At 36.6% G+C, this 23,989-nt stretch overlaps 1 protein-coding gene across 1 annotated transcript in view; it reads left to right on the forward strand.

Moving 5' to 3' along the window:
- LOC122801189 (collagen alpha-4(IV) chain-like) overlaps nucleotides 1-23,989 on the forward strand; it is a 1,621,248-nt gene that overhangs the window by 1,345,278 nt on the left and 251,981 nt on the right. The window contains exon 37 of the mRNA XM_044070748.1: nucleotides 8,895-9,002. Within this exon, the coding sequence (XP_043926683.1) occupies nucleotides 8,895-9,002 (108 nt within the window). The remainder of the gene's footprint in view (nucleotides 1-8,894; nucleotides 9,003-23,989) is intronic.

Genomic DNA, 23,989 nt, shown 5'->3' on the forward strand with positions numbered 1-23,989 from the left:
TTTCCTTTCCTCTAATTTCTCTCTTAATCTTTTTGCATATCTTCTGTCTGTAAATTCTGGGCTTCTTGCATAATAATAGCAATACATAATTTCTTTCTTATCCTCAAAAGTCCACCTTGTCATCTGTTTGGCTCTTTCTTCTCCTATCAGTTTTTGTGATTTTTGTGGACTACTACTTCCTTCTACAATGGGGACCCTCATTCTTCTGCTTTGTATTTTTTCATATTGCTACTCAGTCTAGCAAATTGTGTGAGACAGAAGGAGCTGGACCTTGATAGCTTGCTTGTTGGAGACCCTCAGACACTTTCCCACTTACATGTACAGTTTCTTTTACATGTAGAGTAGCTTGGGAATGTAGGGAACAACAAATAATGCAAAGGATTGGACTGTATTATGAGGCATTCTTTTTAAGTGGTTTAGAGCTTGTTTCAAAGAGCTGAATTTAGCTCATAGAGAATGCCACTGCAACCTTTCCCAGAAAAATTAGAAGTTTGAGGACCTTTGGGTGGATATTACCTTGTAGAGATGGGCCAAACAAGAGCTTTGGCATGTGATTAGCTAATATATGGGCAAAAGTTAGCATTTTAAGAGGTGTAAATATGTTTTGGATTATTTAGGTGGGACTAGATAGTGTACACAGCAGCTGGTAACTTTCTTAGTCTGAAGCTGCCTGGGCTAGGTTGAAGGTTTTGAAGCAAATACAGGATGTATCTTCTTTTAATGATGTAAAGTGGTGTTTGCCTGAACATGAATATAGCTTAAATATTCTAACCACTGCAAGTTCATGTTATGAATAGAGCTTTTCTTGGTTTATGTTATTAATGTAAAAGTTTATGTTTTTCCTGGATTGAAAGCCCATCAGTCTTCAGAGGGACATATATTTTTAGTGATTTAGAATAGAATGTGGAGGAGAAAGCCATATGAATGTTTTAGCTGTCATGGCCAATGCAGAAATCCACCAGAGGAGGGAAATATTAGAAGTGAAAATGGACATGCCATCACAACTGATCATGAAAGTCCTAACAGATTCTGCCAAGCTAAAAGCTTTGGCTCTCAAAACCTAACTACAATAGAAAACTGTGTGACAAAAAGTCTTTTCTTGACTAAGCTGAGTACACAAGAGCCAACTCAGGGATAAATAAAAAGCTGTATAAGATCACTGTGTGTCAATAACAACATCTAAAAGAAGCTTGATGACTTGGAAAAATAGATGACGAAGGAATAACTTGATGTTAAATAGACTGAAGGAAGACATTGAATGGAATAATGTGGACCCTTTCCTTGAGAACACCATTTTTTTCTGATCTAGAGCAGCCCACAGCTGTAAGAAAAGGGTCCATCATTCCCTCATGCAGCTTTCATTAGACAACACTCCAAATCTATTACAAAACTTCTGTCATAAGATAATGTAAGATAATGTAAGGTAAAAATATTGAAATGTGGAAATAAAGCAAGCATTTCTTTGGAAGAGAATAACGTGAGACCTTATCATTTGTTTGGGTGGGAGCAATGTGGAGCTAACATTTCTTTCAATGGGTGTAATGTGCAACCAACAGTTTATTTGGATGACTAACATTTCTTTGGATGGGATTAATGTGCGACTGGCATTTCTTTGAATTACTATAATGTGCGACTAACATTTCTTTGAATGTGTATAATGTGCAACTAACATTTCTTTGGATGGGAGTAATCTGAGACTAACATTTCTTTGAATGGGTGTAATGTGCGACTGATATTTCTTTGGATGGATGTAATGTGTGACTAACACTTTTTTGAATTGGTGTAATGTGCGACTAACATTTCTTTGAATGTGTATAATGTGCGACTAACATTTCTTTGGATGGGAGTAATGTGAGACTAACATTTCTTTGGATGGAAGTAATATGCGACTAATATTTCTTTGAATGGGTGTAATGTGCGACTGATATTTCTTTGGATGGATGTAATGTGTGACTAACACTTTTTTGAATGGGTGTAATGTGTGACTAACATTTCTCTGGATGGGTGTAATGTGAGACTGACATTTCTTTGGGTGGCAGTAATGTGAGACTAACATTTCTTGGATGGGTGTTATGTATGACTAACATTTCTTTGGACGGGTGTAATGTGAGACTGACATTTCTTGGATGGGTGTAATGTATGACTAACATTTCTTTGGATGAGAGTAATGTGAGACTGACATTTTAATGGAGGTTAGTAATGCAGATGCTTTTCACCTGCAGTGATGCATAAAAGAAGATTTCTTACTAAGGCAGCTATGTTACAGAAATGCCTTACCAGCAATATCAATGTGCACTTCCGTCTTAGCCATCAAGTGGAACAACTCTGTGTACTGTTTTGGTTCTGCCACGTCTGGTATGACCTTAACTCACAAAAGGCAAGAAATAACTAAAATAACACTAGATTTGATAACCTTGTCATCCTAATATTTTGGTCTACTGTGGAATGGAATCCTGATCTAGGAGAGAGTTTTCACATTGTATGCTACCACAAGTCTGTTTCTGTCAGCAACCCCTTTCCTGGCTGTATCATGTATGGCTCACACAGGTGATTTGTACTAAAATAAAAAAATAGCTGGATAACCACAACTGCTGAAACAATTTTAATAAAACACGCCATAAATAAATAAAAGACAAGCGCTTTCACATGTGCTTCCTCAGGTCTAATACAAATATACGTACAAAGCTTAAACTTAAATACAATACAAAATCAATTTAGCAGTGAAGGTAATTAAGAGTAGTTGATTACTTAAAGGAATACATACAATCAAAATCTCTTCAGCCTACGTGCTTTTAAAACAGGTTTTAAACTAACACTGCTATTGATCCCTGGTTGTCTATGTGCTTGCAATCTTAAAATCCATCACAATTCCACTTGTTCTAAATTGTTATTTACATCACCACCTCTACAGTTAACATGAATTAATTGTAACACTTTAAAAGTAAAATGGTGATCAGGCCACATAATTATTTGTTTGGCCAAAGCATTCTTATCATTTTTTCTGTGTATCTCATAGAGATGTTTACTAATACGTTCTTTTAATTTTTGAGTGGTTTTGCCCACATAATAACAAGGATATAAGGCACATGTTGCTAGATAAATCAGGTTTGTACTGTTGCAGTCTGCATAAAACCTTGGTACAAAATTAAAAGAAGTATTAGGACATACAAATTCCTGTTGTTTACTTAATACACAACAAAAACTACATTTTCTACATGGATGTGTACCTGGATTGGATACCACAGAACTAACTCTCTTATTGTCTTGACACAACAACATCTTTAAGTTAACATTATTTCTATAGACAAACTGTGGTATTTCACCCACAATTTTAGCTGTATTATTGTCTGTAGTCAACAAGGGCAAATGTTTATGAATAATACTCCTTATAACAGTATTACTACTAGTAAAATTAGTTACAAAGGAGCAAGAGTGTTTCTTACTCGACAAAGTATCAGTGCCATTAGTAATGACACCATCCTGTGTATTATAAAAGATATTCCGTTGTGCCCCCTGTAATACATGCTTCTTATATCCTCTATCCATGAAATACTGTTCCATTTGTTCCATCTCAGTTTCAAATGTAGTACTACCATCACATACCCTCTTAACCCTTAACAGTTGGCTTTTCACAATGTTGGAAAAAAGGTGTCGAGGGTGCATACTATCATAACATAATAACCCATTACATCAAGGTTTCCTGTAGAGGATAGTAGATATATTTCCCCTTCTTCTCTACAAAGAATGTATCTAGAAAATCAATGTGTTGGTAAGAACTAATTATAGTAAACTTCAAGAAGCCCGTAGTGGATTCCATCATGGTAATAAATTCATTTAGGGAATTTACATCTCCATACCAAAACATAAAGACGTCATCCACAAAACATCTATATAACTTCATTTTCTGACTATCTAGATGTTGAAATGAATATTTAGATTCCCAAAAATGCATAACAAGATTTGCATAAGAGTTTGCACATGGGGTGCCCATGGTGACGCCCCATTTTTGCAAATATAACTGTTCTTCAAACATGACCACATTATTATTCAGGATAAAGTCTAAGCACATACATATAATATCAATATCAAGACCAGTAAATGTGTCAATAGTAAGCAAAATCTCCCTAACAGCCTCTATATCATATTCATTCAGTATGCAGGTGAATAAATTTCTGACATCCATAGTCACCATCAAGTAGCCAGAGGTATCTATATCATGAGTGAATTCCTTCAAATCATGTAAAAATGTGTTGTATCTTTCAAGATGTTAACAATATTAGGCATTACCTCCTTCAGTTTGTCATCAACATAAATGGAAAGGGGCTCAGTCGCCCAACCACCCCCTGAGACAATAGGTCTTCGGCTTCACGTATGTCAACCTAATGTTAGATTATTTTAAACCAATTGAGGAAGAGCTTCTCCTTAAAACTGAGTGCATATTCTCTAAACTGACCATCCACTATAAAGAAGCTCTGTATCAGACTCAAATTGCCAATATGTGTTCTAATGTTTTACTTTATGAAACAAAGTTACAACAGACTAAACAGAAAAAAATTGCCACATGATTATAATGATTTTCCCATGAGTAATGTTTTTGTGTGGCCCAAGATTGATAATAAAACTCATTTTGAGAACAATAGGAATGAAATAGAAGCCAATGACATTACAGAAACAATTGGTGTTGCCATGGACAAATCTTCTTTAATGGTCTCTATTGGTAGCAATGTAACGCAAAGTGACAAGGTGACGCCCACTGCACTTTTGTCTATGGTTAGTGACTCTGTGGCCATGACTTCTCCCCCTAACCCTCAAGCTCTGCCTTACACCCAAGCCAGAGCCAAACCTAAGGTAATGAATCCTACTACTATGGAACATTTTTTACCGCTCCCAATACAGCAGAAAGGACACAGATTTACTTGGTCACCGAGTCAAGGGAGACAGAAACGGAAGTTCTCGGGAGACCGAGGACATGTGGACAACAGAAGGATTCAGAGGTAAAAGCACGTAGCTGCTTGGTAGTAAATTAATGTTTCAGGACAATGGAATGCATAATATGACTCTGAGGTACAGTAGACCGAGGATGTTTGTACCTCCTATGCCTGCAAATATTGAATACTTTGTTCAAATTTGTGAGGAAGAATTATGTAAGGCCCTAAATTGACTGGGTTCTAATCATGATTTTTATAACTTAACACTAGCTGAAAGGGAAGCACTTGAAGGTCTAAATAACAATCCTGATATTTGTATAAAGCCTGTTGATAAGGAAGGGGCTGTTGTTCTGTTAAACAGGAGTGATTATGTTAAAGACATGAAGGAACTTCTTAGTGATACTGAGACTTACTCTGAAGTTAATAGGATTGTTATTGAGTTGATTAATAATAGGATTCATGATTACTTAGATGAATTACTTACAGCTAAATATATTAATGAAAGTCTGTATAATTTTTTATATGTGACGCATCCAGTAATACCAATCATCAAAGGCTTACCAAAAATACATAAGTCTGTGAACCCACCCCCTTTGAGACCTATTGTCTCAGGGGGTGGATAGGCGACTGAGCCCCTTTCCATTTATGTTGATGACAAACTGAAGGAGGTAATGCCTAATATTGTTAACATCTTGAAATATACAACACATTTTTTACATATTTGAAGGAATTCACTCATGATATAGATACCTCTGGCTACTTGATGGTGACTATGGATGTCAGAAATGTATTCACCTGTATACCGAATGCATATGGTATAGAGGCTGTTAGGGAGATTTTGCTTACTATTGACACATTTACTGGTCTTGATATTGATATTATATGTATGGTCTTAGATTTTATCCTGAATAACAATGTGGTCATGTTTGAAGAATAGTTATGTTTGCAAAAATGGGGTGTCGCCATGGGCACCCCATGTGCGAACTCTTATGCAAATCTTGTTATGCATTTTTGGGAATCAAAACATTTGTTTCAACATCTAGACAGTCAGAAAATTATGTTAAATAGACATTTTGTGGATGACGTCTTTATGTTTTGGGATGGAGATGTTAATTTCCTAAATGGATTTATTACCATGATGGAATCCACTACGAGCTTTTTGAAGTTTACTATAATTATTTCTTACCAACACATTGATTTTCTAGATACATCTCTTTGTAGAGAAGAAGGGGGAATATATCTACTACCCTCTATAAGAAACCTTGGCATAATGGGTTATTATGTTATGATAGTATGCACCCTCGACACATTTTTTTCCAACATTGTGAAAAGCCAACTGTTAAAGGTTAAGAGGGTATGTGAAGGTAGTACTACATTTGAAACTGAGATGGAACAAATGGAACAGCATTTCATGGATATAGGATATAAGAAGCATATATTACAGGGGGTGCAACAGAATATCCTTTATAATATACAGGATGGTGTCATTACTAATGGTACTGATAATTTGTCCAGTAAGAAACACTCTTGCTCCTTTGTAACTAATTGTATTAGTAGTAATAGTGTTATAAGGAGTTTTATTCATAAACATTGGCCCTTGTTGACTACAGACAATAATACAGTTATGATTGTGGGTGAAACACCACAGTTTGTCTACAGAAATAATGTTAACTTAAAGAAGTTGCTGTGTCAAGACAATAAGAGAGTTAGTTCGGTGGTATCCAATCCAGGAACACATCCATGTAGAAAATGTAGTTTTTGTTGTGTATTAAGTAAACAGGAATTTGTATATCCTAATACTTCTTTTAATTTTGTACCAAGGTTTTATGCAGACTGCAACAATACAAACCAGATTTATCTAGCAACATTTGCCTTATGTCCTTGTTATTATGTGGGCAAAACCACTCAAAAATTAAAAGAATGTATTAGTAAACATCTCTATGAGATACACAGACAAAATGATAAGAATGCGTTGGCCAAATACATAATTACGTGGCCTGATCACCATTTTACTTTTAAAATGTTACAATTAATTCATGTTAACTGTAGAGGTGGTGATATAAATAATGATTTAGAATAAGTGGAACTGTGATGGATTTTAAGATTACAAGCACATAAACAATCAGGGATCAATAGCAGTATTAGTTTAAAACCTGTTTTAAAAGCACGTAGGCTGAAGATATTTTGAATGTATGTATTCCTTTAAGTAATCAACTACTCTTAACTGCCTTTATTGCTAAATTGATTTTGTATTGTATTTAAGTGTAAACTATGTAGATATATTTGTATAAGACCTGAGGAAGCACATGTGAAAGCGCTTGTCTTTTATTTATTTATGGTGCGTTTTATTAAAATTGTTTCAGCAGTTGTGGTTATCCAGCTGTTTTCTTGGTACATGCTGGCGATTTTTTGTTCTACATGTGATTTGTATTCTGAGTGATTTAGATTAACTGAACTATACATTTTCTGTATCACTCAGTAGGCCTGCTTAAGGAGCCTAAACTAACATTCCCCTTATATTATGCTCAGGTATACGTGTTGTTTAATTTCCTTGGTAACAGATCACTGTTTCTTTATGCCACTGGACTGTTGTCAACAAACTGTATCTACTCAGAGTTGTAGCAGTTGGAATTTGTACTCTAGCATCCATGCTATATTTTATTATAAAGCACAGCTATATTATATGTATTACAGTTAACAAGAAATGATTAAGTGTATTTTTAAATAGCATGCTTTTTCTAGATAATTAATATACTGTGCAACAGGTGTTATATTCATTCATGAAACAAAAATGTCTAAAACTCATCTTTACTGCTTGTTCTTTATTTTTTCTTGGATGAAAATAAATAAGCAGACAGTTTTTCCAAACGTACTATGCAGAATTAGTTAAACCTCATACTTGGTGGTTGTAGGTCAGACATATGACAAGGATGGACACTGGGTTCTGAAAAAAATGTACACTTCTCTTGGCACTTGCATTTTGGATACTGTGTATGTCCCAAATGGTGGTGATTAAATATTTTTACCTTATTCATTAATGCTATCATTACCTTAAACTCCTAAGATAGGGCAGTCATAATAAGAGGCAACTTTAATGTTATGACTGATTGACTGACTGGTTGATTGATCAGCTCCCAGGCTGATTAAACATGCAACTCAAGGCTGGTTAGTTAATGCCATGATTATGCATGACCTGACACGTTTGGAGAGAGCTTAACCCAGGAGATCCAACTATGCTTTTCAAGTTCCCTCATCCCAATCTTGCAGAGTTCTAATTACTTTCTTCTGTTTGACCTCTGAACTTCATTCTGTCAAGGTTACACTTTGTTCAGAATGACATCATGAAATGGTTGTTATGGAAATGTCATCAAACTTTTACAGCCTGCTTTGTGCCCATTACTTGCTGGAATATTCTCTGCCCTCCTTTGATCCTGAGTTGGATATAGCAGATACTGAAAATGTATGGATGGTTGGGGAGATGGATGGATGGATGACTGAAATCAAACCTAAGCATAAGTATTAGAAAAATTATATTTGGCAGTATACATTATTATTATTATGAAGCCTCACCTGGTATCTCTGAGACACAATGTCCTGATATTTTTTTTTTCAGAACTGTCTCATTATGTCAGCCATGTCAGTTTAAACAAAATAGCCAATGCTTCTTTACTAGAAATATATAGTTCATCTTTCCTTTAAATGTTGATTAAAACTGATAAAGCAACAGTAGTATTAATTTAAAAAAATCTTATAACCCTGTGGTACAATTTAATAATAAAAAGAAAGTATTCACTAGCACTGGTAGAAACTCTATTCTGTTCTGTAAATAAATATTGCTACAGTAAGAAATGTTTCACTCTGAGTTTTTAAATTCCAGACAAGCATCTGTGCAGCAAGAAGTAGGACAATCATTAAAAGGCAAATAAAAGTGTTACATTCATTTTATATTTTCTGTGTATATTTTAGGAGACAAAGGTGTCCCAGGTGAACCAGGTGATCCTGGCAGTCTCGGAGATTCGGGTGTAGCAGGCCCCCGTGGACCTCCAGGAAGTCTAGGAGTTCCTGGCTTACCAGGTATGTTTCTATATATTTAGGAATTCCATGTCAAATTTGTAACAGATCACTGCTTAAAACACAACCTCAATATGCTAAAAACACATGCAGTAATGTAAAATGTAATACCAGATCAGATACTGCAATGAGTGTGCATTTTGTATAAAAATGTATTATAAACATCCTTTTGCTTAGCATGAAAAATTCAGTCAATTCAAAAAAGCTCCGAAATGCTTATTTTGTGCACTGCTTTCATCCCACAGCACCATCATCATCATCAATACACGTGTTCACATTTCTCTACATGGTGTTGGGGTGTTGTGTCAACTCTCACCACCTCTCTCAATTCATTGTGACTCTCCTGCCTTTCTCTGACAGTCATGAATTCATCCATCCCTTTTCTGGTCATCTTTGTTTTCTCTTGCTATCTTCCTGTTTCTCCAAAATCTTCTTTATCAATGTGTCTTCCGCTTTCCTGCATGTGCCCATACCACTGTAATGTGTTTGCTTTGACTTTTTCTGCAATTGGAACTACTTTTGCGTTTGCTCTTATGTCATCTTTCCTTCGACTGTCACTCAGTCTGTTCACTACCACTCATCTCAGGTTCTTCCATCTCCGTCACCTTTAACTGCATCGGCTACTGCAGAATTACTGGTCACACCACTGCTTCTCTCCACCTTAATATTTCAGCTTCTTTGGCATGTGTGCTTTTTCCTGATTTGCAGCCCCAGTGATTCTAGCTTAGTCCTCCTCATTCAGACTTCCTTTCTCCTCAGACCAGATCTGTAACTTAGAACTCCCTATCCTTTTTCTGTTTTCCTATGTTGTGATATCAATCCTTGGTAGGAAGGTATTGTCTAACCTAGTCCACATTTCTGCTTAGCCTCACCCCATAATATTACCTTTCTGTCTCTAGTTATGTGCTCCCAATACCTTGGTACCTTACCACTTTTCTCCTGTAAATTCCAGCCCCCTCTTGCCTATTTTCTGTACCTCTACTTGCAGTCATCCCTTTGGACAAAATCTCCTTTCTCCATTCCTGTGTTGACTTAAGTCTTGGAGTACTTTCTGTAACGTTATGACTGTAATGTTCTTTACAGTTGTTATTCTCCTTAAGGATCCACATCCAAAATACCACTCACTGTTTATTTTTTGAACGTACCCCCACCCCCACTTCATCATCATCTCTTGCCAGTTTGATTTATAACATTCTGTTTGAGTTATGGATATGACCCTTAACTGCATAGCTCTAAAATATCCATACAAAATAGGTAATCTTAAACCACCTTGTTCTGTGGGGATGATCAACTTATCCCACATAATACTCATTCTCTCCCCCTCACAAATAAATTCCTTCTTTCGCAATTATTGTCTACAACTTCTCCACTAGTTGATGAAAGTATGCCTGACCTGTATATGAAAGTAAAGTGACTAAAACAATTTCACTGCTTGTATCTTACTATCCATATCCATAAACAGGAGCTTCCAATTTGTTGTTTTTTTTTTGTATTACCTTTTAATCCTTAGCTGACATAACAGAATCATTTTAATTCATACACCTAAATAGATCTTATCCTAAATCCATACATGTGAGTATTGCTGGATATTTTTCATGCAGTATACATTACATGTATAATGTATATCCTTTGTTGTAGCTTCATTCATTTTATATATTGAAAAGACTTGAAATTGTCTCAAAATGTTCCACAATAATAACATGTCCTTTCTCTGGATTTATCAAGTATAAAATAAAATCATCTGCAAATAAATACAACATTACCTGATTAACACGCCAATTAGTTCTTAGAATATTTGCTGCTTATTTTCTTTGCCAATAGCTCTAAATATAAAGCAGATCAGAAAGGGGAAAGAGGGTACACTTGCCTGGTTCTTCTGTTCAAATAGAGCTTATCAGAAATGAATGTTCCCTCTTTAACTCTTACCCCTGACCCTTCACGTTTCCTCCCAATTTTCATTACTATTGTATCAGGGAATCCAAATGCTTCCACTGCCCTACTCATAAAATCCCAACTTACTCCGTCAAATGCTTTCTCTATACTAAGAGCCACCAACAACAGTTGCATTTTCTTACATATTTCCATCTGGATCATCATCATTCTCTTGATGTCGTCAAATGTTTTTTTTTTCTCAACCACAAAACCACATTGAGCCATATCTATCAATTCTGGCAATATCTTTGCCATTCTCATTGCTAGTATGACCATAAACATTTTATAATCATGATTTAAAATTGAAATTGGTCTTTCTGAAGCTGTTTCCGATGGGCCTTTACCCTATTTGGGTAATACACCCACAAAAACTTTCTTATGAGATGGTGTGTCCCTTCCTTTTAAAATACTCTTAAAACATTATAAATCTTTATCACTTTCTTCCCTCCTAACTTCTAAAATTCCTCAGGGATATCATCTGTTCCTGGACACTTCCCTGTTGACTGATTATATATCACAATTTTTACCTCATCTCTTCCTGTCTTAACTATCAGTTTTTGAGCCTCATCTTCCCCTAACCATGACATAATTAAGTATTCTAGAAATACTTCCAATTGTGTTTTTTTCTTGATTATTACATCCATCTGCTTTATACAATTTTTTATAAGTTTCAGAAATATCTCTAATACCTCTATAGGGAATTATCTTTTTATTTCTTGTCATAGGCTCCCTAAGTTTGGCAATAAACCTTTCTACTTTCTATTGCCTAAGTCATTGAACTAAAAACTGTTGTGCTGTGGAGTTATCAAAAATAGGTACTTAGCAATCTTTCTAAATGGCTCCGTATTGAAATGTTGACACTCAACATGCGGATTGCTGAAAAGTTGTAAATTAAAAGACCAGAAAGACGGGAAAAGAGTGAATTTCAAAAGTCACTCGTCCTTAAAACCCCATCAAACTTATAAATACCAACTCAAAGACTGACATACCATGGGAAATATGGAATATTCCCAAAAATGGCATGTTGGACTTCTTATATGTAACAAAGATCTTTAGACCATTCAGTCTCCATATTTTGAGACTCGGTCTGTCAGGTCACGACATTTCAAATGATTACCTTTCTAAACTCATGCATGTTATTTAAATACTCTCTTATTTTCTCTTTAGCACTATGCAATTACTCCTCTTCATGTTCTGGGAGAGTCCCCCTATTCTGCAATGCTTTAACCTTTGTCGGCCCCTCTAAATAATATCTATTGCTTTTTAACCATATCTCTTCCTTTTTATTTCTACCCTGTTTTTAAACTCTGTCTTCATTTTATCCCACTCACTAGTTATCTCTTCTGTAGAAATTGCCATATTCTGTAATAACTGTCAGTTTCCACTACCCATTCCTTAAATTCCTCTCTGTTTAAAAGATAAGTAAAAAAGCACCATTGTCTCATTTTTACTTCATTGCTCTATATTTATTATTGTAGTTGTTGTCTGTGCATGATCTGAAATAGTTATTGTATGTTTGTGGAAACTTGCAAATGCTACTAGGAAATATAATTTCTATTCAGTCTAGACCAACTATTGTACCTTAGGGAATAATATGAGTTCCTGCTACTGAATTCATATCTTCTATACCAAATATTTTCAAACATTTCTTCAGGAATCTGCTCCTTTTTGTCATGTTTTCCCTTCTAGGTCACCTTGGCATATCAACACTAGTGCAGATCAAGTCCCAGTCCCCACCTACAAATATTTATTGATGAGAGCTGATTATGCCTACCATTTTTTTTCTTTTCTATTACCTTTAACTGAATTCTCATTTAAGACATAAGCAAACATATATTTATATAAAAGAAAGCCAGTCATAATAACATTTTCTATTTACAAACATTATACATCACATATGTTTTTGTATAAATATCATCAGGCCAACATTACATAAATTTCTCAGTTCTTGCCTTCCCTTAAATCTCACTTGTCCTCCAAAACAATATTGTGCATGTACTGTTACCACAATTACTATTTCATTTTTTTATGTAATTTATTCCAACCCTTTTCTAAAGATTCCACTTCCAGTTCTTTTATCTCTGTTACAACATTCAGTACTTCAAGTTGGTTTAAACTTTGATTTCAGTTTTTTAGTAACGTCTTTTTTGGCAGCCACCAGAATTAAACTGAGCAAAGCCTTATTATGTCTAGACAATTCAGATCCTGTATCCCAGCTCAAAAATCATTTCTTAGTTACACCCATTTGCTCATCCAACATTTCTGACAGAGTACTTTGTAGGGAATTTTTGAAGTCTGCCAACTAATTACACTCCCAAAACATATATTTGCAGTTACAACTTTCTTCCCCAGCACACTTCCAACATATGTCATCTACCTGAGGAAAATTCTTTGGAATATGCTTAGGGTATAAAAATACCTATGCAAGCACTTCCAAGTACAAATCCTAAATCTTCTAGACTTTGTTGCACACTTGCTTATCCATTCTCTCTTTCTTATCTTTTCTAACCTCCTCTGGTTGATTCCTAAAGTTACTGTGCAATATTTTATATACTTTACTAATTATTCCTTTTTTAGCAGCAGCTTCTGTTCTACATTCAACTAACATCTCTACCACAGTAGGTCTTTACTTTGGGATTCCTCTTTCCATTTCTCTTTGCCTATGCTCTGATATCAATCCCTGATATGGAATGCAGTCTGTAGCCTTATTGGCCTCTTCCCATTCTATTGTGTTTTACTCACTAGTTATTTGCTACCAATACATTGGTCCCTTTGCCAGGTTTTCCTTTAAATTCTAGCCCCCTCTTGCCTATTCTTGGTACCCCTAATTGCAATCATCCCTATCAGCAAAATGTCCTTTCTTCATTCTCATGTTGGCTTAATCCTTAGGGTACTTTCTACTACTTTATGACTATAATATTTTACAGGGCTATTGTTGTTCTCCTTAAGGATTGTCATCCAAAATCCCACTTTCAACTTATTGCTTGATTCCTGCATTTCATCATCCTTTTCCACTTTGAATTATACATTTCTGCTTGTGTTCTGTACACAAGACTTAACTGTGTAGCTCTAAAACATCCATTCAAATCAGACAAACCTAAAACAACTGGTTCTGTTGAAAGGATCAACTTATCCCTCTTGACACTTGCCATATTCCCCTTCCAGATAAATTCCCTCAACTCTTTATTAATTATCATCCACAACTGGTTGATAAAAATATGCTGGACTTATATATAAAACGTAAAGGGCTATAAATATTTTCACTGCTTGTATCTTGCTATTCATAGCAATAAACAAGAACTTCTGTTTTCTCATCTTTTTGTATTATCTTTTTATTTAGTCTCTTCCCACATATCCTTAGCTGCCATAACAGAATCCTTTTTAATCAATAGTCATAAATACTTCATTTTATGTCACCATACTACAGCTATTGCTGGCTATACCAATTCATGTGTAGGTACATAGTTCACAGCTATAGCCTTTGTTTTATCTTCATTAATTTTATATCTTGAAAAGACTTGACACTGTCTCAAAATGCTTCACAACACTTAGAATCCCTTTTGTGGTTCTATCAGGTACGCAATAATACCTTCTACCAGTAAAGCCAACTTTTCTTGATTACCATACCAATTATATCCTTGAGTTTCTGAGTCCCTTACTTTTTTGGCAATGGCTCGAATATGAAGCAAATAAAAAAGAGGAAAGAGGAAAGAGGACACCCCTGTCTGGTTCCTCTGTTCAGGCACAACTTATAAGAGAGGCGCCCACCCACTTTAATTTTTGCCTCTGATCCCTCATGTATCCTCCTAATTAATCTTATTATTGTAAAAAGAAATGCAAATGCTTCTGTTGCCTACTCATAAAATCCCATCTTACTCTGTAGAATGTTTTTTTTCTGCATCAAGACCCACTAACAACAGTGGTATTTTCTTATACTCTGTTTCCCTCTGGATCATCATTGTTCTATTATTGTTGTCACAAAAGTACATTGATTCATATCTATCCATTTTGGCAACAACTTTGTCATTCTTCTAGCTATTATAGACAAAAATACTTTATAATCATTGTTTAAAATTGAAGTGGACCTATATGGAGCTCAGTCTACCATTTTTAGATATTATAGCCACCAGAGCTTTTTTCTAGGAAGTTGATGCTTCCCATTCTTGTAAAATACTGTTAAAATTTCCAGATCATTATCACTTTCTTCACTCCTAGTTTTCAAACTTCCACAGGAATGCCATATATTCCTGGAGACTTTCCTGCAGATTGATTGCATGTTACCATTTTTATCAAATCTCCTCCAATCTTAACTGTTAATTGTTGAGCCTCATCTACCTCTAAACTTGATATACTTAAGTCTTATAAAATATTTCCATTTGTGCTCTTTCTTGATCACCACAGTTCCCTGCTTTATATACATTTTCATAAAATTTCTAAACTATCACTGATACCATATAATACCACTACAGGATCTCTGGTTATTTATTTATTTATTTATTTTGTTATAGGTTCCCTAAGCTTGGCAACAACCCTTTCTATTTTCTGTTGCGTAAGTTTTTGTGCTAAACATGTTTGTGAATTGTAGTTATTATCAAAAATACAGTTGCTTAACAACAATCTTTCTAATCTCATGTATATTATCTGTATACTCCCTTAATTTCTCCTTAGCACCCTGCAGTTGTGCCTCTTCTTGTTCTGTGAATGTCATCTTATTCTGCAAAACTTCTTAACCATGTCTCTTTTTCTTTTATTTCTACCATATTTTTAAATTCCACTTTCATTTTATCCCACTTACTACTATAACTTCTGAAGAAATGTCTATCTTCCCTAATAAGTCTTGAATAATTTTCACTACACATTCCTCTCTTTTTAACAGGTAAATGGGGAATCACAAGTGTCTCACATTTAATTCATTAACCTGCATTTTTATCCAACTTATCGACACATGATCTGAAATAGTCATTGGATATGTATTGAAGCTTTCAGTTAAATGTACATGTTCCCGTGAAATATAATTTCTGTCTTGTCTATCCCAGTTATTGTACCTTGGGGAAAAATATACAAATTCTCTCCGAGTTCCTAGTACCATATTCACAGCTTCCACACCAAATATTTTCATACATTTCTTCAGAAATATACAATCTTTTATTATATTTTCCCTTCTAGGTCTCTCAGATACATACTCACTGTTGCAAAAAAGTTCCATTCTCCATCTATGAGTAGTATTCCCTGCTGAAAACTGATTATTTGTCCCAAAATGTTTGTACACTCCACAACAGGTGTTTTAGGTGGAATATAAATGCATGCCAGCATAATCCATCTCCCTTGCCAGTAGCCCCTTGCTACCACTTTTCCCTCTTCTGTCACTAATGGAGCTACTCTAGAAATTACTTAAGTACCCCTTTTTCCTTTGATTATGATATTCTGCTGAATATCCATACTGAAATCCTTTCCTTATCAAATTCACATACTCACTTCTTTCTAAATGTGTATCTTGTAGAACTACTGCTTTCACTCAGTATTTCTTAATATAATTCAATATTCTTACCTTTTTGTTTATACCTGTGAGGTCATTCACACTCCAAAATAGTATAGATAGTGTAGCCATTATGATAAAAAGTTATTATTCCCACCAATTACATATAGCTTTTTTTAAATGTCTGTTTGCAGCTTTTGTGTTATATGCACTGACTAATATTTCGCAAGGTGACCTTTTATACAGTTGTTTTTTGTCATCTCCATTCCAACCTATGTAATGTTTTACAAAGCTTTTTGTTTTTTTGTTTTAATGAAAATCTTCAAAAGAAATGCCCTCAGAGCACCCACTAAACCAATTTGATTTTTATCCGTGCAATACAGAAAATATAGAACTAGAAAAAAAAATTGTTGATTAAAAGCTGCACACACATGGTTGCATCTTCTCCCCTGACAAATAACATTGTAATGTAGTGCAATTTTAATAATTATTTTTCATTTCACTCTGAAGACGTTTCCTCCATTCACTATTCCTGAGTAAGCAATCTTATGCTAGAATAGTTACACAAGAATGTGGCTCTGTCTCTAGGAACCTATAATAAATGATGACTGAAGGAATTCATATAATCAAATACAAATTATTCCTTTAAAGACAAGTGAGATAGCCTTTATTTGACTGTTGTCCATAAAACACATAAAAATGCACTTTGTTCATCTGATTTTAATGTATTTGTGTTTCTTCCTACTTTATTACTTTATTTTGCTTTTGCATCATCTTAAAAGTATTCAGTTGTAGTTGTTGCTGCTTGGTGTAACTATCATTCTAAGCCTTTTGGTTTAAGAACTTGGGCTTTAGACCAGTTGTTTTATATTAAGAAGGTTTGTAGTCTGCACTGTTGTGGCAGGACAGATAGCTTACATCCTTCTAAGTTGGGAACTGCTGATTGAAGGCTCAGTGTCTGTTATTCTAAAAGTGTATTAGTTCTGGTTTAAGCACTTGGGCTTCAGGCCAGCTATTTTACATTAAGAAGGTTTGTGGTCTGCACTCTTGTGGGAGGAGAGGCTGGACTCTGCCCTTCTGAGCTGGGAATTTCTGGTTAAAGGCTTATAGTGCCTGCATATTTGAACTGTTTCTTACTGAAATTGGTGCGCCTTGCTTGCTGTAGCATAGACTAAATCCAGGCCTGCTGAATCTAGCTTTGTTTGTATAACTTGAGCACTAATCCAGGCCTTCTTAAAAGTATTCAATTGTATTTATTACTGCTTGGTAGTAACCTGATTAAAGTGTAGCTATCATTCTAAGCCTTTTGGTTTAAGCACTTGGGCTTCAGACCAGTTGTTCTACATTAAGAAGGTTTGTGTTCTGTACTGTTGTGGCAGGACAGGTAGCTTACATCCTTCTAAGTTGGGAACTGCTGATTGAAGGCTCAGTGTCTGTTATTCTAAAAGTGTATTAGTTCTGGTTTAAGTACTTGGGCTTCAGGCAAGTCATTTTACATTAAGAAGGTTTGTGGTCTGCACTCTTGTGAGAGGAGAGAATGGAATCTGCCCTTCTAAGCTGGGAATTTCTGGTTAAAGGCTTATAGTGCCTGCATATTTGAACTGTTTTTACTGAAATTGGTGTGCCTTGTTTGCTGTCACATAAACTAGATTCAGGACTGCTGAATCTAGCTTTGTTTGTATAACCTGAGCACTAATCCAGGCCTGCTTTTTTGGAGAAGTTTCCCCTGCAACCCAGTGGCAGGAGTGTGCATTTAGAACTTGTCTCATTGAAGACTACAGGAACAGGGCTCAGTTTTGAGATTTTTTTACTGGTTAATTGAGTAACTTGTTTAAAAGCCTTTTCTGATTGCTTGTAGTCATCTAAAGCTGTTTTGTGTGTATTTTTTACTGTTTCTACTCATTTAAAGCTCTTTTAAGTGTATTTTTTTACTGTTTTTGCCTTATCTTTTCAAAAAAAAAATGTTTCCTTGTTTCCTACATTTCTAAGCTAGTATAGTCCAGTTTTCAGGCTAGCGCTGAATTCAGGGCTATGTTACAAATTTCTGAGTTGCCCATACCTTACTTGGATAGAAGGAGGTTTCTCTGTTCACCTGTGAGAGAGGAAGCTTTGAGCAGCCATCTGTCCCTGGAGTGGTTCCAGCCGAGAAGTTAGTAGTTTATAGGCCATTTTGGGCTAATTTCTATCTCTTTCATTTCCCTGCTCTAAAAACTGTGTTTGGCAGTGCCCGTTAGCTAGGGCTAAATTATTCCTGGCTCCACCAAGTCTCCTCTTCAGTTTTTCCCTTGAAAGTAGTCTAACTCTCAACCTAAGCACTTAAAAAGCATCCTACAGTCCAGCACTTGCTCAGACCTAATAGCAAGCACTCATATACTGCGACACTTGACTGCTCAGCAGGGCAAGGCTCATTATGCACCCCTCACCAACCAAGCGACTAAGCAGCTCACCCTACTATTCAGGCATGACCAAAGGGCAATTTCAGGTATACTCTTCAGTCCAGCTCGTGAACCTGGGTATCCTGAGGCAATGTTACAACTGCCTCATGTACACACACAACCCTCTCCTCCTACCACAAAACATTAACATATGTGAGAGATGCAATTATATAGCTAAACTGGAGGCTAAGCTCTCTCCACCCAAGACTGGAACAGGCAGTCATGAGGAGAAGGTTAACACTTGCACCACACCTCCAGCCTCACATAGACATACTAAACCAGCACTGGCAAAAAAATACACATAAATATACAAAATCATACTCGGAGGCTCTAAATAAAAATCTGCAGAAGCATTAGAGACCTCCAAAGCAGACACCCAAAAAACCTGCACCTCCCATCACAAACCAGACAACACATAAAACACAAAATCACTGTGCCGCACAATCACAGCCCTTAAGGTGAAATAACATACCTAACACACTAGTAATAGGCGACACTATAGTCAGGCATACTGACGTCCCACTCACTAGGCTGGACAAGGAGAAGGCTACTGTTAGCTGCCTGTCAGGAGCCAGAATCTGCCACATAACACAAGCACTCAGGTCACTCCAGAACAAGTACAAATATGGTTAGATCAGACCATAAACTAATCACTCTGGATGACACACCATACCACCACCCCCAACCAAGGAAACCACAGTGAAAAACTTTTCTATAGCAAACTTCAGCTTACTCAAGACAGAGGTGATAAGTTTCACAGCACCCATGCTAAAGGATAACAGTGTCCAAGATGCAGGAACCTTTACAAATGCACTCTATGAGCACCTACAAGGATGCATGGATCATGCCATCCCTAGCAAAACCAAGACTCACTCCCCTAAGAGAAGGAAACCAGTCTGATGGACCCCTGACATAAACAGGCTATACAATAGAAGGAGGAAACTAGTTCAGAAAAAAAAGCAAATCCCAAGAAGGAAAGACATCCCTGATCAGTATCAGTAAGAAACTACAGTCCCTCATAAAATCACCCAAGGCTAACTTTGAAAGAAAAGTAGCCAAGAATTCGAAAAATAACCGCAAAGCCTTCTTTAGCTATGTCAAGAATCTAAGTGGCAACTTGCAGATATGCTGTGAGCTAGTGCAAAATAGCACAAGATATACTGAACCTACTGATATTGCCAACATCCTGGCAGATAGATTCACTGCAAACTTCACCCCCCACCCCCAAAAGGGCCCACAACAATACCGGAAAAGTGTAGTGTCCTGAAAATCACAGACACACAGGTGAAAACAGCCCTTTCAAAAGCCAAAAGCACAGCATCAGTGGGGCCAGATGGTGTACCAGGCTGTGTCTTGCACGAACTACAGAACAAACTTACCCCCCACCTAAACACACTGTTCAACCTCAGCCTCTCCACAGGCTATGTGCCCATAGAATGGCACACAGCAACAGTTATTCCGCTCCACAAAGGAGGGGCCACAACTGACCTGGTAACTATCACCCCATAAGCCTGACTAGCCTGGTCTACAAGGCTATGGAGCACATCATCATGGAACTCATTAATAAAGACATTGGGAACCTCCAAACACTTGGCCTGACCCAGTTCGGCTTTGTTAAGTGCAGAGCATGCCTACTAAATCTGGTTGACTTCTTTGAGACAGTCACCAAGGCCATAGATGAGGGGAAGGTGGATCACACAGCCTACCTTGATCTTGCCAAGGCTTTTGACACCATTTCCCACTCGGGAATTATAGAAAAACTCACCAGCCTGAACATAAACCTCTACATCACGAGATGGGTTGCCAACTGGCTTACAGACAGAACTCACACGGTAAGAATAGAGGGCTCCAGGTCCAACTCTAAACCAGTCAAAAGTGGTGTCCCACAAGGCTCGGTCCTGGAACCCCTACTGTTGGGCATATATTTCTCAAAAGTACAGGCAAACATAGGAGGACTATGGCTAACCAAGTTCACAGATGACTGCAAACTGGGAGCCATAATTGTCTCTCCGGCTGACATGGACATTCTCCAAAAGGGCCTTACTGAGACGGGCACCTGGTGTCAAAGTCATGCTCTCAAGCTAAATGCCAACAAATGCATAGTCATCCTGTTTGGGAAAAACAAAACACCCATGAATTACCACATAGGTGGCAGCTCCCTTAATACAGAAAAGGTAATAAGAGATCTGGGTAGCCAGGTAGATAGTAGTCTCTCCTTTGCCAATCATATTGCCAAAGTAGTTAGGAAATCCTTCTATGTAGCCCATCTAATTGCTAAAGGTTTCACATCTAGAAATAAAGAGGTTATAGTGCCCCTCTACTTGTCACTCATCCGACCCATCATAGAGTACAATGCCCCATTTGGGATGTACCTCACAAGACACTTCTAACAGCTGGAAAGTCCACAAAAGTACCTCACTAAGAGGATTACTGGCCTCAAACATATGTCCTATGTAGCCCGATTGGAAAAACTCCGGCTGTACTCAGTGGCATATCGCTTACTCAGAGGTGATCTCTGCCTGACTTACAAAGCCATGTCCAACTCAGAATTGATGGACATGCTCCTCCTAAAGAAATCCAAGTCACTGTGAGCCACTCGCTCTATTGAGCTAAACCTCACCACAACAATAAATAGAACATACTGGAGGGATAGATTCCTGTCACAGAGACTCCCCATGCTTTGGAACAAAATTCCTAACTACATTAGGCAGAGCCCCTCACTAACATTCTTCAAGAGAAACCTTGACGAGTGGATGGGTAACAGAAAATACACCCCTGGGATCACTTCATTGGCTCTTCTTGACAGAGGCTCATTAATTAATCAATGGGGCGGCGAAAGCTGACACACTCTGGCTAGGCTTAAAAATGCCCTCGGGCAGATAGCCTAGTACCTACCTATGAACCTAAAATTAAACTACACCTGTCAATATTTGGTAACCTTGGTGCAGATATTTAATATGAACTGTTTATCATCAATACCCATTTTAATTTTCTTATCACATTCGTCTGTCCTCTCACAGGTGAAAGTTCTCTTTTATCTCCAACAAAGTCATCACTACCGCTCAGATCCTTATTTGTAACCAGTATCTTACTTCTTTTTAAACTCTTCTCCATTAACACTTCTTTGTCCTCTCAAGTCCCTCCTACTGAAAGTAACTTTGCTTTCCCTTTGTTTCACACATCTTCTTTAAGTAGCCCAATTAGCATTTTTCTGTAGGTTGTCTAGGAATGGTATCCTCAAACTATCCCTAGGTGCTTCTTTCAAGACCTCAGAAATATCACCTGCAGTCATACTTAGACTATCATTAGTTTCACAAACCATTCAAACCATTCACTTTCATTCTAGAGTATAGAAGTTAACTGCATATCTTAATATTAATTTCAACTAACATGCCTACTGGTAAGTTTTAATATCTTAAACTACTAAGTATTCTACATGTTCATGCAAAGTCACATATTCCCATGTGATTTTCATCTTCCATCCTTCAAACACAGCAACATTTCAAGCTTCATCATTTTCAAATATTCCATCTGTAGATATCAGAAAACTTGTCATCAGTACAAAAACAATGGTAAATTATATAGTTGTGGAATTGGTACTCTCTGCTAAAGATTCATTGGGACTGCACTCCAAGAAGGTAATATCCCCTTCACTTTTATGAAAGGTTTCTCATATGTTGTTTAGAATGTATTCAAGATGGTATCACTTTACCAAATTTCAAAATCTCTCGAAAGTGCCTCCCAGTTGTGGTGTTCCTGGCCAGCCTGTACTCACCCTCTGTGTTGCTGGAGGTAGATAACCAAGCCAAAAAGGGAAAGACATGCTCAGCCTCTTGGGTTAGTGATCTGGATTCTGTCTTGCTGCAATCTGTAAGACTTGAAAATCCAAAGTATGGCTATCAACTTCTAGCAAAGTTCTTTTTGAAGAATAAATCTCAGGTTTAGTTCATTTAAATAAAATCTTTTTTATTGCAGTGATAGTATTCTCTTTATAGGCAGATAAATGGTGCTTTGTGTTAATGTCACAGTCATGCAATTGTTGTGTTTATATTTGTTGAAAAAGGGGCATATTACCATCTGGATCTACCTCTTGGGGATTGTCCTCCAGTGGTCTCAAGGTGAGCGGCCATGGGCAGCAGTGTTTGGGTGGATCTGCTCTAAGCCCCTATCACAGTTATTCATTTTGCCATTTACAGTCCAGATGTTAACGCAAAATAACTTCACTTAGTCTGATGTGTGCCTGAAATGATCATTCTTCTAATAAGATCAAGAAATACAATTTATTATAATTTATATTTGATTCTGATCCTTTTACCAGTAAAACTAAAAATGCTAAGCAATGGTTGCTTTACTGTTCAACATATACGTTCATAGGTGTGTACTAGGCTAATGGCCCTGAAGCCTTTACAAGCCTAGCCAATATAAGTGCCCTGGCATCATGCCACCCGACGTTAGTTCCCAGTGTCTCTATCAAGTAGAGCCACTGGAGTGATTCCTAGAGTCTTAGTAGTGTTATTTATTTATTTTTTTGACAGTGGCATTATTTTAAGAACTCTTGCCTTTGTTAATTAACGGCAGAATATAATCTGATTTTTATGTACATGTGCAGGAGTTCTTTTGGATGGTAATAAGTATCTGAAATGACTTTATGTACTGCACATGCATTATCACTTGTGTATGACTACATTTGTGTTGTATATCAGTTTACTGCAGTATCTGACACATTCTATGGAACTTGCATTTTCTATTCCCTGACTGTTCTGTTGCTTGCTGTGCAGATGTAGTTTGTTACATGGATTTAAGTGAATCACCTTGTTTTTTAGGTAATGTAACTAATATTAGTTTCTCCTTGTTTACTTAGTGAGAGAAATGGCATTAATAATGTTGCAGTTTTATTAGCTGATAAGTTCTGTATTACATTGTGGCTGCAATCTTGTTGTTGTGATTAGAACACAATCTACCACAGCTTTGGTGATTGATTTTTCCAATCAGCACTTTCATAAGTCATTCCCCAGATCTGCCTTAAAATAGTTTACCTGTGTAAGGTTAGTTAATAGTTATAATTCACTTACTTTTAAAAGCTGTATTGTCTATTGATAAGGGCTTGAAAATCCCTGAAAGGTACTGCATTTATAAGATGTAATATT

Source organism: Protopterus annectens, chromosome 4.part1, assembly GCF_019279795.1.
Source record: "Protopterus annectens isolate FY-2018-M chromosome 4.part1, PAN1.0, whole genome shotgun sequence".
NCBI lineage: Eukaryota > Metazoa > Chordata > Ceratodontiformes > Protopteridae > Protopterus > Protopterus annectens.